We start from the raw sequence: 14275 nt of genomic DNA, 5'->3' as shown, positions 1-14275 counted from the left end.
TTGTCTTGTAAAAATTTTTTGCCCCTCATTATTTGAAACTACATTGGTAAATATGAAAGGTGATTTTGGTAAGGTTTATGGTTTTATTGTTTTGTAATATGAAAGGTGATTTTGGTTTCACTGCTTGTTTTTGACAATGAAAATAATATTAAATGGATGGTGTTTAATTTTTTTTTTTTTTTATAAATATAAATAGAAAGTTATAAATATAACCGTTATCAAACAGGCTCTCTATATAATTTTTTCGTTTTATAAAAAATCATTTACTTTTATATTAAATTTGTCCATATAATGGAGGAGAAAGTACTATATTTTCCTAGTGTGAAAAATTGTATATTTTCCTAGTGTGAAAAATTGTATCTTCATAAAATAAATTATATAAAAAGCACTACAAGATTTGTGAAGTATTGTTATTTTCTAAATAAGTATCAATTTTTATAGAAAAGTTAACACAAAAATAAAATAAACATAGTATCATTTTTATAGGTGTTTATTTTAAAATGAAATATCTACATTGACCATTGAGGGATGTCTTTAAATGCACCCTAAAAGTTTGTTACACATCCCATTTCTTAATATGCCCCACTCTTAAACATATCCCCACCAAGCCACCCTCTTAACCACCTTCGCCGCCTCCACCATTTCTCTCTTGGAGGGTTGTTGACCTCTTTCATTCCTTCTCGTCACCACTATCTTCATCTTCTTCCCTAAACTCTAGATCTAGAGTTCGGAGCAAGAAATGAACGGGAAAGGGGTTTGCAACTGGGCTAGGGGCGGGGTTGGGGAGGAGGTGGTGACAATGGAGAAGGGCAGAAGAAGAGGGAAGAATAGAAGGTTACTGTAATAGAAAGGGGGCTAGGAGAGGGATGACCAGAGGTAGGGTTGGGGTTTAGTCATTTTGTTAGAGTGGTAAGATATTATTTTATTTTATTTTATTTTTAAAATGAAGTGTCCAATCAAAATTTTGGATTGCATTTTAAGCCACCACGATTGAGCCATGATCTTTGTAAATAAGATTGAGCCATGTTCTTTGTATAAGATTTTTTTGTTTGAAAATAAATACTCTTCAAAATGTAAAAAAAATTATCCCTATATTATAATAATTTTTCTATTTCATTATTAAATTATCAATTTCGTCAGACTTCATTTGGGATGTAGGTTGATTTTTTAACTATTTTAATCTGCAGCTAAAAAACTTCGTTTGTGATGAGTTTTTTTACTTTTTTGATTTTTGTAAGAGAAAAATGAAAATAATTATGATTTGGATGTGACATTTTTTAGCTTAGACTAAAAAACTTATTTTGTTTTTTTATAACTATTTTATCTCCAATCCACCCCGACCGAACTTTCCAAAACAGTGTTTAATCCCTAAAGTTTCTACTTTTTGTTCATGTGATCTAATTGATGACGATTATATAAATTAATAATTTTTGGAAGCCTAATTTAATGAAAAAAAGTTATTTCAAAATTTGAAAATTTTAAATCATACAATAAAAAACTTACTTTTCTATTTGTTCTGTTAAATAAAAAGATTGTAATAAGGGGTATTTATAATTTCTAAAATAGTTTGTATTTCAAGCAAATCTTAAAAGCATATTTATAATTATTCAACAATTTAATAATTTTTCATCATTCCCTTTTTTTTTTAAACTTATTTTATACGAAGACTCCTCAATTATTAACAAATATTATTTTATTTCTCATATATGAAGTTTACATTTTAATTCTTTCAATTATAAAAATATATGTATTACTTTCACCTCCTTCATATCACTTCCACAAAAAAATATATACATATATATATATATATATATACGATTTTCATAATTGAAACTTAGGCTATGTTTGGGAAAAGAGGTATTGTAGTAAAAAAAATCATTATAAATTATCATACAATTCTTTTTATTTTCTATATATTTTTTCATAAAAAATAAAAAAATGAACTAAATTAACCAATTCTTAAGCGGACTCTCAATACGCGCAAATACGTAGTGTAATAAATCCTCTTTTTTTTTTTTTTTGGAAAATATTTGAAACTTCAATTAATCTCCTACAATTTAATCCGCAATAATTTGATTTGATAAGTGTCAATTTTAATTGATTATAGGCTCAATAATATAATATACACCACTCTTATCATATCATTGTAAATGTATTTGCGGGTATAAAATATGAGTCTCTAGTATTGTTATTCTTTTTTCTCTCTCAACTTGATTTTTCTGAAAAAAAAAAAAACCTTGCACTCCATTTGGTTTAATTTTTAAATTAACTCTTGGATTGCAAAAAATCAAAAAACATGTTTTAGTTTACCATTTTTGAAAATTATTTTGAAAATTGTTTATTTTCTCTCCTTTCACCCTTTTTTATTTTATTTTAATACACATCAATCAATTTTCTCTCTCCTCTTTCCTAACTATCTTCTCACATTCTATGCATTAAATAATTAATTTTTCTCTTATAATCACCTATTTAATTAAAAATAAAAAATTATAAGCATTTTAAAATTATTTTTAAAATTCATAACTAAATAAAGTTTTATATTTCAAAACTAATTTCAAAAACCAAACGGAGCCTTGATTTTTCTTTTCCGAGGAAGAACAGGTCTAGCTGGAAACCCGAAGACCTCTGAAACAGGTGAAGTTAGGGTTTCACACCTATGGCTTCTAATCAGGAAACCGACCCTTCGGCCAACACCCCATCCTCGTAAAGATTCTCTCTCTCTCTCTCTCTCTCTCGTTTAACTCTCCGTTTGGTCGCCCAGAAAATTGGAGGTCTTCTGTTCTTTTGTTTTCTTTTTCCCCCTTTTCTCTGCTACCAAACGAAGTAAATGTCTTGATTGCTGCTCTAATTTCTATAATTATATGTTTTTCTCTTTAATTTTCTGTTAATAGTAACTAAATATGTACTGTTTCAGGCCGAAAATCATATACAAGGATCCAGATGATGGACGCCAACGGTTCTTGCTCGAACTTGAATTTGTGCAGTGTCTTGCTAACCCCACCTACATCCACTGTATGCTTTAAGAACTTCTCAAATTCCTATATTATTGTTGCATTGAGTGCCTATTTTCTTTGGTGAAATTCATGCATATTTCGCAAACCTGTCAATAAGAACTATGGTTTGTACTAACCTGCTTCAATTGTTTTTATGCTATGTATTGCATCAAAGGTTTTTCTTGTTTGGACTGATCAGTCATGTGGTATGTTGCCAGCAAATACTAATACTCTAGCGAATTATGTATTGCACGCATGGTACATTTCTGCTCCAAAATGGTATAGTTAGTGTTCCGAAATGATTTCAAAAGTTTTTTTTTCAATATGTTTCCTTAAAGACATTCTTAGGAGGAAAAACATCAAATATAATGATTTAAATTCTGAGGTGAGTTAAGTTTTGATAAAACAAAACATCAAAAATAGGTTATAATGCTCATATAAATATTTTGTTATTTGAAGAAAAAAAGAAGAAGAAAGAAACGAAAGAAAATAGAAAAGAAATAAAAACCCTATATTACTCTACAAGTACCTTAAATTCGCAAGTGTAATATATACAAGTCTACCCCCTGAGAAGTACGGACACGTGACATGACATAGACATGCGGACACATTGAGGACACGTTCAAAACATATATTTTTATTATATGTATATGTTAAATATTTAATATATATTTTATGTCCAATATTTAATTTTATCAAATTTATCAACTTTAAGTATGCTATTTATTTTAATTTTTTTGAAAAAAGTAGTATTTAGTGTGTCCCTAGTGTATCCTCAATGTGTCCCTAGCGTATCCTCAACGTGTCCCAATGTGTCCGCAACGTGTCCAAAGTGTCCCGGCGTGTCCAATTCTTTTCAGCGTGTCCGACATGTGTTCAGCGCATGTCCGTGTCCGACACCTGTACGCGACCTCTGGAGAGGTGTCCGTTCTTCATAGTATGCCCCTATCATACCACATTTTAGAGTATGTGGTATAGTTAGTGTTTCGAAACGATTCCAAAAGTTTTTTTTTCAATATAATTCCTTAAATACTTTCTTAGGAGGAAAAACATCAAATATAATGATTTAAATTCTGAGGTGAGTTAAGTTTTGATAAAATAAAACATCAAAAATAGGTTATAATGCTCATATAAATATTTTGTTATATGAAGATAAAAGAAGAAGAAAGAAATGAAGAAAATAGAAAAGAAATAAAACCATATATTACTCTACAAGTACCTCAAATTCGTAAGTGTAATATATACAAGTCTGCCCCCTAAGAAGTACGGACATGGACACGTGACACAACACGAACATACGAACACGTAAATTCTCAAAAAATACAGGACACAACACATTGAGGACACGTTCAAAACATATATTTTTATATTTTTATTGTATGTATTATTTTAAATATTTAATAAATATTTTATGTCAAATATTTAATTTTATCAAATTTATCAACTTTAGGTATGCTATTTATTTTAATTTTTTTTGAAAAAAGTAGTATTCAGTGTGTCCCTAGAGTATCCTTAGCGTGTCACTAATGTGTCCTCAACATGTTCACAGCGTGTCCCAACGTGTCCGTAACGTGTCCAACTCTTTTCAGCTTGTCCGACACGTGTTCGGCACTTCTCCGTGTCTGACACGTGTCGGACACCTATACACGATCTCTAGAGAGGTGTCCGTACTTCATAGTCTGCCCCTATCGTACCATATTTTAGAGCATGTGGCGTACCACATTCTCGTTCCTGTTCCATGTACCAAAACGATCCACTTTCCTAGTAACATAGTTACTGTATTAGCATTCAATTGAGCAAAGAAAAGCCAAACAATGATTTGGTTAGGAGGATACCAATAGTGGAGCCGCAGTTGCAACTTGCAACACTGGCCTGTAGTTTAAAATTATGTGTCTTTAATATTTGTTGTGAAGAAATGTAAAATGTAATAATCTTAGAAATGTCGATGAAGCTATCGCATTGCGTGGATTAATTGACTATGTTTCCTAGTTGGACAGCCTCACTTCATTTAGTTCTGCCACACAACAAATGTGTAAGAGTTCAAAATTTTGTACTTCTATATAATTGATGGCATTGATATAGCGATGAATTCCACAGTTGTCAAATATTGTGCTGTGTAACGCATTGATTTCTGTACTTTGATTATTGTTTATTGTATTTCATGATATTGTAGTTTGTTATTGTAAGACAACCTTGAATTTTTGCTGCAGATTTGGCTCAAAATCGCTATTTTGAAGATGAAGCTTTCATTGGCTACTTGAAATACCTTCAATATTGGCAACGACCAGAGTACCTTAAGTTTATAATGTGAGCTTATTTTCAAAATTCATGACCATCTAATATTTGTTTGTCTTGTGTTAATTGACCTGGGGTAGCAACACAGTGATCCCTTATCTGTTGGCTTATTTTATCTTATATTTTAAATTTATGTACTCATTTTGTTCTTGCTTTTGTGTTTTTTTTTATGATCACAGGTATCCACATTGCCTATTCTTTCTTGAGCTTCTCCAAAATGCAAATTTCCGGAATGCAATGGCACATCCTGGCAACAAGGTTACAGTTTAATCATTTTGTTTATCCTTTCCGTCTTTTGGTTTTCTGTACGTGTGTATGTGTGGTATATTATATCCAATGATCAAAGGAGTGTAGTTTATTTTTTCTTTCAACTCTACTTTATTTTATAGCGTGATTTTTCTCACACTATTACTAATGACTCACAAAAAAGGAGCATGTTGTGTTGGTAGTAAACACTAAAAGGGAGAACACATATTTGTATTGACTGAAATTCCATGGTGGCTTTCTGATTCGTCAGGGTTTAGTAGCATGATTAGATTAAACGGCATGCATTATCATTTCAAAAATGTTCTTTTAGGTTGCTTTCTAACAAGTATCTTAAAGTCCCTTTTGGCTGTTACATATTTATTGTATCCTAATCATAATGTGGCCAAAGGAGATGATTTTAAGTAGTATGTGGCAGATTATTTCCTTTGCTTTTCTCCTCATATTGCATAAATATTGGATATTGCTCTTTACAAAACAATGGTGATTTAGATTTCAAACTACTAAAAAAATAAAAAATAAAGAAAAGAAGAAGAAGAAGTTAATATTATTAGCATTGATTAAGAGGATGCTTTTGTAGCATAATGTTACCATAGAAGCATGAGTAGCTGGACTGAAGAAGTGGATGGGCTCTAAAGCATCTAATATTATTTTGCTTTTTCTGAAACTGTTAGGAATTGGCACACCGGCAACAATTCTATTTTTGGAAGAATTACAGGAACAACCGCTTGAAGCATATATTACCAAGGCCCCTTCCTGAACCTGTTGCTGCACCTCCAGCTTCTGTCCCACCTCCCATACCACCTACAACTATGCCTGTATCTTCTGTCCCTCTACCTGGTTCTGCTTCTTCTCCGGCTCTATCTCCTATGCAGTATGCCATTCCCCCTGGGTCTGCTCTTGCAAAGAATGATCCAAGAAATAGTGGGGTTGATCGAAGAAAGAGAAAGTATGTTCTCTTCCCTTTTTCTGCAGTTAACAATCTTAATTTGCTCTGCATGTTTATATCCTTAACCTTTTCAAAAGCTATAATGGTAAAACTTCTTCAATTGTTACATTAAAAGCAATTCAGGATAATTCTATCATATTTAAATATTTGTTTATTGCAGGAAAGAAGTATGACTAGACTTGTCATTTATAAGGAAGTGATAGATATTTCTCCATTAGTTGAGGTAATTTTGTTTTCAATCCCTTTGGTTAATGTTGAATCATAGGTAGCCAATAATTCCATGTTTAAAATTTTTAAATCATATTTGTGATTTCAATAGATAGATATATATGAAACTTGACGTGTATGGGGGTTTAACTTATTACAGAAGAGAAGAAAAAAAATGAAAAAGAAAGAAAATTGTCTTGGGAGCTACAAATTTAAAAATTCGTACTTTTGGTATTTTAAAGTTATACAGTATCTATGATTTCTTCTCCCCTTTCTATTTTCTTTTGTAGCAGTCATATTATAAATTAGAAATATTTGCTAACAAGAGTAACTAGGGTTTGTGTTAGCAAATTATATGAAGTTAGAATGATGTGTATTAGTCAACATCTGAGCTTTGATTCTTGATGTTTCCCTTAAATCCTTGAAAATGTATGTGTCAAGCTGATTGAACGGAGCCTGTTAATGTTCAGATCTACTTTCTGCATACAAAATTCTCAGTGTGAAGTTATTGACTGTATTGATGATCAAGTACTAGTAATCAAGATTTCTCTTTTGTGATTTACTTCTAGTCTATAGACTAATTATTCTTCCAAGTTCCAAGAGATTGATTTTTTGCTTGTTTTCCCTTAGTAATTCTCTTGTGGATAATCAAGGTTCTGAAAAGCGGTTGCGGTTGCCGTAACGGTGGCGGTGGCGCGGTTGCGGGGTGTAAAGGCCGTAGCGTAACGGTTGCAGTTGTAAGAATCCTGAAAACTTTTCTGTATATGCAAAATTCAATGTATCAAAGATTACAATCAGATTTTAGATTATATAGCCCTAAATCCTAAACCAAAAAGGAAAATACAAATACAATTATGTCTCTAACAGGACTCTAACTCAATAACACAATCATGCCTCTAATAGGACTCTAATTTGTACAAAACACACTCTAACTCATCACACTCTAACTCAATAACACAAATTTATAATATTCTATTATATTCTAACACCCCCGCTCAAACTCAAGGTGTTTTAGCAGAAAACACTGAGAGTTTGCTAAGAAGAAACTGAAACCGAGCGGTAGTGTGAGATTCAGATACAGATTCAGATGCAGATTCGATCTCAGAAGGCATCCAGAACATCAGTTTCAGAGTCAGAGACAGATTCAGATTCAGATTCAATCTCAGAAGGTATCCAGTTGACTAATAGATAATAAATTGACAGATAACTGAGGAACATATAAAACGGACGGAATAGAGACTGCAGACACAGCAGACAGTATGACAGACCCAACAGATATAACTGACTCGACTGAGAATCTAACTGAAAAGATGAAAGTGCAACGGGGGAGGTAGACTGAGGAAGATGCAGGCGTTCCACCACATAGAGATCTCCAACTCTACGGCCGGTCCCAATCTGCTTCTTGGATGCCCGATCCTGAAGAGGACCCAAGCAAACCTGAATGAGAAGAGGTGAGAGCGGAGGCAGATGGGGATGACTGAGAGGTGGACAAGATATGCTGAAGTTGTGCAACCTGAGCACTCAGGGAAGCCAAGTCAGGATCAGAAGCCGGAGCAGATGAAGTATAAGCAGCAGGAGGGTGAAAAGTACTCGGAGCAGGACCTCGGAATTGTGGCTGAGATGATTGAGCAGACTGACGGTTCTTCTTAGGACAGTTGTACTTCCAGTGTCCCTTTTGATGGCAGAAAGCACACTCATCTGATGCTAAGGGCTCCTTTGTGGGTTTGACAGAAGACTGGGGCGGAGACGCAGATGGAGGTGCCAATAGGGGTGGCTGTGTTAAGAAGACTGAAGGAGACACAGTCTGATTGGTTATTTTGAGACGTGTTTCTTCGGAAAGAAGCTCACGAACAATAGCATCCACAGAAGGGAGAGGAGAACGGTGAAGGATGCCACCGCGGATAGCCTCGTACTGAGGAGAGAGAGTCATTAAAAATTGCACCAAACGACCTTCTTCCCTAAACTGCACATAAGCATCGAGGGCTGTAAGACGGGGAGGTTCCATAAGAGCAAGCTGATCCCAGAGACCCGTCATCTCAACATAAAAATCCTGAATAGATTTATCCCACTGACGAGCATACTGAATAGCGGACTCTAGCTCATACCGTTTGGCAAAGTTAGACTGTTGATAGACACCAAATAAGTATTCCCACACCTCTTTGGCAATAGGATATTTGGAGAACATCATTCCAATGGGGGAGGTAGACTGAGGAAGATGCAGGCGTTCCACCACATAGAGATCTCCAACTCTACGGCCGGTCCCAATCTGCTTCTTGGATACCCGATCCTGAAGAGGACCCAAGCAAACCTGAATGAGAAGAGGTGAGAGCGGAGGCAGATGGGGATGACTGAGAGGTGGACAAGATATGCTGAAGTTGTGCAACCTGAGCACTCAGGGAAGCCAAGTCAGGATCAGAAGCCGGAGCAGATGAAGTATAAGCAGCAGGAGGGTGAAAAGTACTCGGAGCAGGACCTCGGAATTGTGGCTGAGATGATTGAGCAGACTGACGGTTCTTCTTAGGACAGTTGTACTTCCAGTGTCCCTTTTGATGGCAGAAAGCACACTCATCTGATGCTAAGGGCCCCTTTGTGGGTTTGACAGAAGACTGGGGCGGAGACGCAGATGGAGGTGCCAATAGGGGCGGCTGTGTTAAGAAGACTGAAGGAGACACAGTCTGATTGGTTATTTTGAGACGTGTTTCTTCGGAAAGAAGCTCACGAACAATAGCATCCACAGAAGGGAGAGGAGAACGGTGAAGGATGCCACCGCGGATAGCCTCGTACTGAGGAGAGAGAGTCGTTAAAAATTGCACCAAACGACCCTCTTCCCTAAACTGCACATAAGCATCGAGGGCTGTAAGACGGGGAGGTTCCATAAGAGCAAGCTGATCCCAGAGACCCGTCATCTCAACATAAAAATCCTGAATAGATTTATCCCGCTGACGAGCATACTGAATAGCGGACTCTAGCTCATACCGTTTGGCAAAGTTAGACTGTTGATAGACACCAAATAAGTATTCCCACACGTCTTTGGCAGTAGGATATTTGGAGAACATCATTCCAATGCAATCTTCTACAGAATTATTACATGGTATCAGAGCTTGGTTCAAAACCCTAATCTGAAGGATTCGAAACCCTAGCAACCATCTCTGTTCGTTTTCGTCTGGTTCGAAATCAACCCATCCATCGTGATTCGTCTGTTCGTCGCAATCCATCTGGGTTCAGGTCAAGACCCATCGTCACAACCTGCTGGTTGTCTGTTTCTGCCTCTTTCGTGCCTTGCGCGATGGTCTGGTCTGCTTCTCTCCTCACAAAGGTCTGCTTACTGGTTCTTATATAATTTTGGGTTGATTCGTCTCACTCTGTCTGTGGTTTGTTGCTACTTTGATGGTTGCTTTGTCGCATATGCTGGTTGCTTCGAAGTGATCTCAGTGCTTCTCTTTCTCTACATGGGATTTCTAGCTATTAGTTCTTGACTTCTAGAAACTTTTTGTTTGAGTTACTGAATTTTGGAAAATCTGGTTCTTGGTTTATTATATCTTGACTCATTTGATACTAGCTTTGGTATCTCTAAACTGGTTGTCAACAAGTCTGGTTATTCTGTTCAAAAAAAAAAAAAAAAAAAAAAGGAAGAAGAAGTAGTCTGGTTTTTACTCTTTTACCTAAGGTTCTCAGAAATTATAATTTGATCCCAAAGTTTCAAGTTTCTTGGTTCTTTAGTATCATCATGTCGGATGATAAAATTCAGGCTATCAGCTGTAGGCTCACTGGTGCCAATTATGGTTATTGGTCCACTGTTATGAAGAATTTTCTTACGGGTCGCAAAAAATGGGGTTATGTGTCTGGGTCTATACCACGTCCTTTGGATCCAAAACAGGACAATTATCTAGCTGCTTGTGACACATGGGATTGTGACAATGCTCAAATTCTAACAGCAGTAACCGGAATCGTGAATTTTTTTTCTTCCGCACAATTTGAAAAAAACTTATCAATATGCATATTTTTTTCCATAATCATATTTATTGGGTTTAAAATAAATATTGATCAATTTTTGTAAATTTTTAAGTATGATCTAATATATTTTATATTTTTAAATCACTATAAACTGAGTTTTTTAAATTTTATTTTAATAATTAATGACTTTATATTATACAAAAAATCAATCACTAACTATTATATATAAGATAAATAATGACAAAAGCAAGAGAATAAATAAGAGCCTAAATATATATATATATACATATTTTAACCGAGCCAAATAGAAAATGACTATACTTATTATTATTATTATTAAACAATATATAAATAGACACACACAAACCAAATGGTCGAGTGATAGCAGCTAAACAGAATAACATAGTTCTTACAGCTTCAACAAACCAATAACATGCTCTTCATCTTCCCTCTTCTCTCTCTCTATCTCTTGCTCCTCAATCTGCTCTGTTTATCTTCCCTCTTCTCTCTATCCCTCTTTCTCCATTTTTTCACCTTTTTTTTTGTGTGTTTTTTCGAAAGAAGCAGTTCGGAACCATTACGTAACAGTGCGTAACAAGCCGTTATGGCTGTTACGGCACAGCTACGGCAGCCACTACGGCCGAAACACTTGTGAATCTCAATCACACTGCAAAAGCAGCCGTAACGGGTGACGGTAACCATCACAACCGTTACGTAACGGCGTTACGTAACGGTTGCGGCCGCTTTTTGAAACCTTGTGGATAATACATGCTTGTGATATTCCTTTTTAAATGATTTGCTTTACATCTCCAATAATTTCAAATAGGTCAATATATTGGGTAGCGTATGAGATTATTTTGATGTCTTTGATTTGTTGAAGAACTACATTTATGATTGATATACAAATACTAATCTACTGTTCTAATCATATTGCATTTGCTATCATAAATCCTACTCAAAGAATTGGTGCTTATCATTTCTTGGTCCGACACCTTGTTTGTGCCGTGACTAGCTGGTTTTCATTCTTTGGAATCTCTTGAAGTGTTAAATTGATGACTTTTGTAGAACTTTCTTATTAATGACAGATGTTAATTTGTAAACTTTGTTTTAAGCTCTTGGTATCACACGCCTACAATTTAAGTCTCACATAGAGACACGAAGGAGCTATTGGTGAGCTACCTACCTTGTTGAAGTGTTCATGGGTTTTTGGGTTGAGCTAGGAAAATCCTATTACATGTATTTGTGATTGTTGAGCATTGTAAAGGTTTTAGGTTATCATAGGGAAAACCTGTTAGTGTTGTAAAGGTTTTGGGGGAACCTAAGAAAAATCCTTTTGGTTTAGTGGATAATGCTAGCAAGGCTGATCAGGAGTGGATGTAGGTAGACGCTGGGTGCTACCGAACCACTATAAATCCTTGTATTGATCCTTTTACATTCCTTACACGTATTTATTTCTATCTTGAATGGTTGTGATGAATACTCAATCAAGTGATCATTGTTGATACCATTGTTTAATTAGCATTTTAAAGAACTGATGATCAATGATTCGGTAATGTGGAACTAAAGTTTAGTGGAATTGATTTGAATAGAATTGGTTTAGGTTGAATAAATTCAAGTTCGCTAACCTTCCTAGTAAAGTAAAATGAAATTAAATGAATAGTAAAGAAGGGGAAAATGTTTGTCTAACCAATGCAAGTATATGGAGAAATTTGGGTTAAGGACTTGAAAGCTAAAAATATTAGAATTGTATTATTCACACCCCACCCCTCTCTCTAGAACAATTTCACAGTGGGTTGAGGCTTGACTAGGCCTAAATGTTAAGGTTGCCTTCTATTTTGATCTACCTTAGCATTTGGTATGGAAGCCTAGCTTGTCAGGTGCAAAATTCTTCCCTATACTTTTTCTACTAAGGTTGCACCCCTTGGTGCCCTGTTATAATGCTGGGAGGCTCTTCAAGTTTATTTTTATTATTGTAATGTACTCTTGTTTTGGTGCAATGGTGAAAAGCTTGAGTTAGCAAGCTTGAGAATGCAGGTTTAAGAATCAGAGCATCCACTTTTTATCATACTTCAAATTTAAGGTTTGCTTGCTGTCTTTCACCTCCCTTCATTAATGGGATTGACCCTAGGTAATGTCCTTTTCGGTCTTTTAGAGAGAAGTTATAGACAAGAAAAGACACTAAAAAAAATCTCAAAATGCTATAGAATCCTTTTTTTGGTGGCTTTTTGGCAATTAAACTACTCATATTGCTGCTCTTTCTAAGATCAACATGTAAGATAAAAGGATCTTGCTTTTCCTTTATCTTCCAGAATCTAAGCTGTCAACCAAGCCTATGCAGCCAGTGGGCAAGGTTGCACCAGCCCAAGTTGGGCCAAGCATATATGCCGACAAACACCATTGACATATTCTATGACTGCCCCTATTACTTCTTCATAATTTTCTTTTTTGATTATTCATTTTCCCCATATAGTATGTTTTGTCACATTTTCTGCTTATATGACCACTCGCTACCTTGACAACTATTTGTCTTAATTCCATTGGCTTTATGTTGTGTGGCAGAGAATGCGCTCATTTCTGTGGTCTTCTGGATGGAGAACCCATCTGGTCCATGGGTGAACCCTGTATCACAGTGTCAGCTGATTTACCTTTCTCAACCCCCTCGAAAACAAAATAATCAAGGACCCCTCAAACTAGGATAGTTCACCATTCAGATGTGTTCTAAAGCTAATGCATGAGTTGCGAATAGCATGTTATTTATAGATTTCACTCATTTGTACATGATGTGTGTTCTTTTCTAGCAAGCAAACGTTTCTATTTTCTGTTTTGTTTGAGTTTGCAATTGAAATGCATGTGTCCTTTTCAGAGGCAGTATCAGTGCTTAAACCGGCTCCATGTCCATACTCGGTCAGTTAGCTGCAATGGAGTTTCAATTGCTATTGTATGATTCTTGATGACATCATAATTCTTTTTGCAGATCGATTGCCTTGGTAGCTCAGCCTTCTGTGTATGTGTATAATGGACACCTTGCAGCTATTACAATTGAAAAGAGATCAAACCTCACCTTGAGATTGCAGCAACCATGTATGCTTGCTTACTCTCTTTGGTTAAAGCGTATTATATTCTTCCTTGCTTCAATTACCAATCCACCATAATTGTTGATTCCCAGTTGTCAGCAAGGGTTGAAGCTGTTTTAGAGACAACTATAGTTTTCTGTTTTTCTATGCCGTCATGTGGCTTATCTCATTTATTCTCCTCCTTCAGGTTTTGTGCTGGATTTTGATCATTTTACTGAATTTAAGTACGCCCTGCTTTAGTTTTTCTTGATGTAGAGCTAGTTTAAAAATCTCTCTGAGCATATAGTTTCTAAATTTTGGGATGCCCTTCAAAATGTAGCTTCTTGATTTTTATTTTCTGTCACCAGTGTTACTCAAAACATGTCAACATGGTGTAAGGAGATGGTAAGCTGTATGCTTATGGGAAATGATATCCTGAATAGGGAAACTTTATATAGCACTCGATTGTAATTAGGGCAAAATCCACCTTACCATATGACTCGTGAACATTTTACCCTGTATTTTAAAAAGAACCACATATCCCCATGGGGTTTTTGATA

The 14275-nt window shown here is 35.3% G+C and overlaps 1 protein-coding gene across 14 annotated transcripts; it reads left to right on the top strand.

Moving 5' to 3' along the window:
• Window positions 1-2544: 2544 nt before the first annotated feature.
• MED31 (SOH1 family protein) lies at window positions 2545-14050 on the top strand. 14 transcript variants are annotated; one of them, XM_028247164.2, is made up of 9 exons: window positions 2546-2703; window positions 2915-3012; window positions 5204-5300; window positions 5468-5546; window positions 6227-6501; window positions 6662-6724; window positions 13526-13566; window positions 13637-13743; window positions 13924-14050. In XM_028247164.2, exons 1-6 carry the CDS (start codon window positions 2657-2659, stop codon window positions 6672-6674), a joined length of 609 nt encoding a protein of 202 aa, XP_028102965.2. In that variant the 5' UTR covers window positions 2546-2656; the 3' UTR covers window positions 6675-6724; window positions 13526-13566; window positions 13637-13743; window positions 13924-14050. The 14 variants fall into 14 exon arrangements, with proteins under 14 accessions (XP_028102506.2, XP_028102965.2, XP_028102897.2 ...); XM_028247096.2 differs by having other exon boundaries at window positions 13829-14050; XM_082882501.1 differs by lacking the exon at window positions 13526-13566 and adding an exon at window positions 7339-7445 and having other exon boundaries at window positions 13829-14050.
• Window positions 14051-14275: the final 225 nt, after the last annotated feature.

The sequence above is a fragment of the Camellia sinensis genome, chromosome 8, assembly GCF_055761805.1.
Source record: "Camellia sinensis isolate YWXY chromosome 8, ASM5576180v1, whole genome shotgun sequence".
NCBI lineage: Eukaryota > Viridiplantae > Streptophyta > Magnoliopsida > Ericales > Theaceae > Camellia > Camellia sinensis.
The sequence above is the reverse complement of the archived record's forward strand: the minus strand, read 5'-3'. Positions and strand labels throughout refer to the sequence as shown.

What these genes read in the sequence shown, in the direction of transcription:
- MED31 (XM_028246705.2), top strand. Translation starts at nt 2,657, where the DNA reads ATGGCTTCTAATCAGGAAACCGACCCTTCGGCCAACACCCCATCCTC. An exon ending in TCGGCCAACACCCCATCCTC is followed by an intron (nt 2,704 to 2,914) that starts GTAAAGATTCTC and finishes GTACTGTTTCAG; the next exon opens with GCCGAAAATCATATACAAGG. An exon ending in GAGTACCTTAAGTTTATAAT is followed by an intron (nt 5,301 to 5,467) that starts GTGAGCTTATTT and finishes TTATGATCACAG; the next exon opens with GTATCCACATTGCCTATTCT.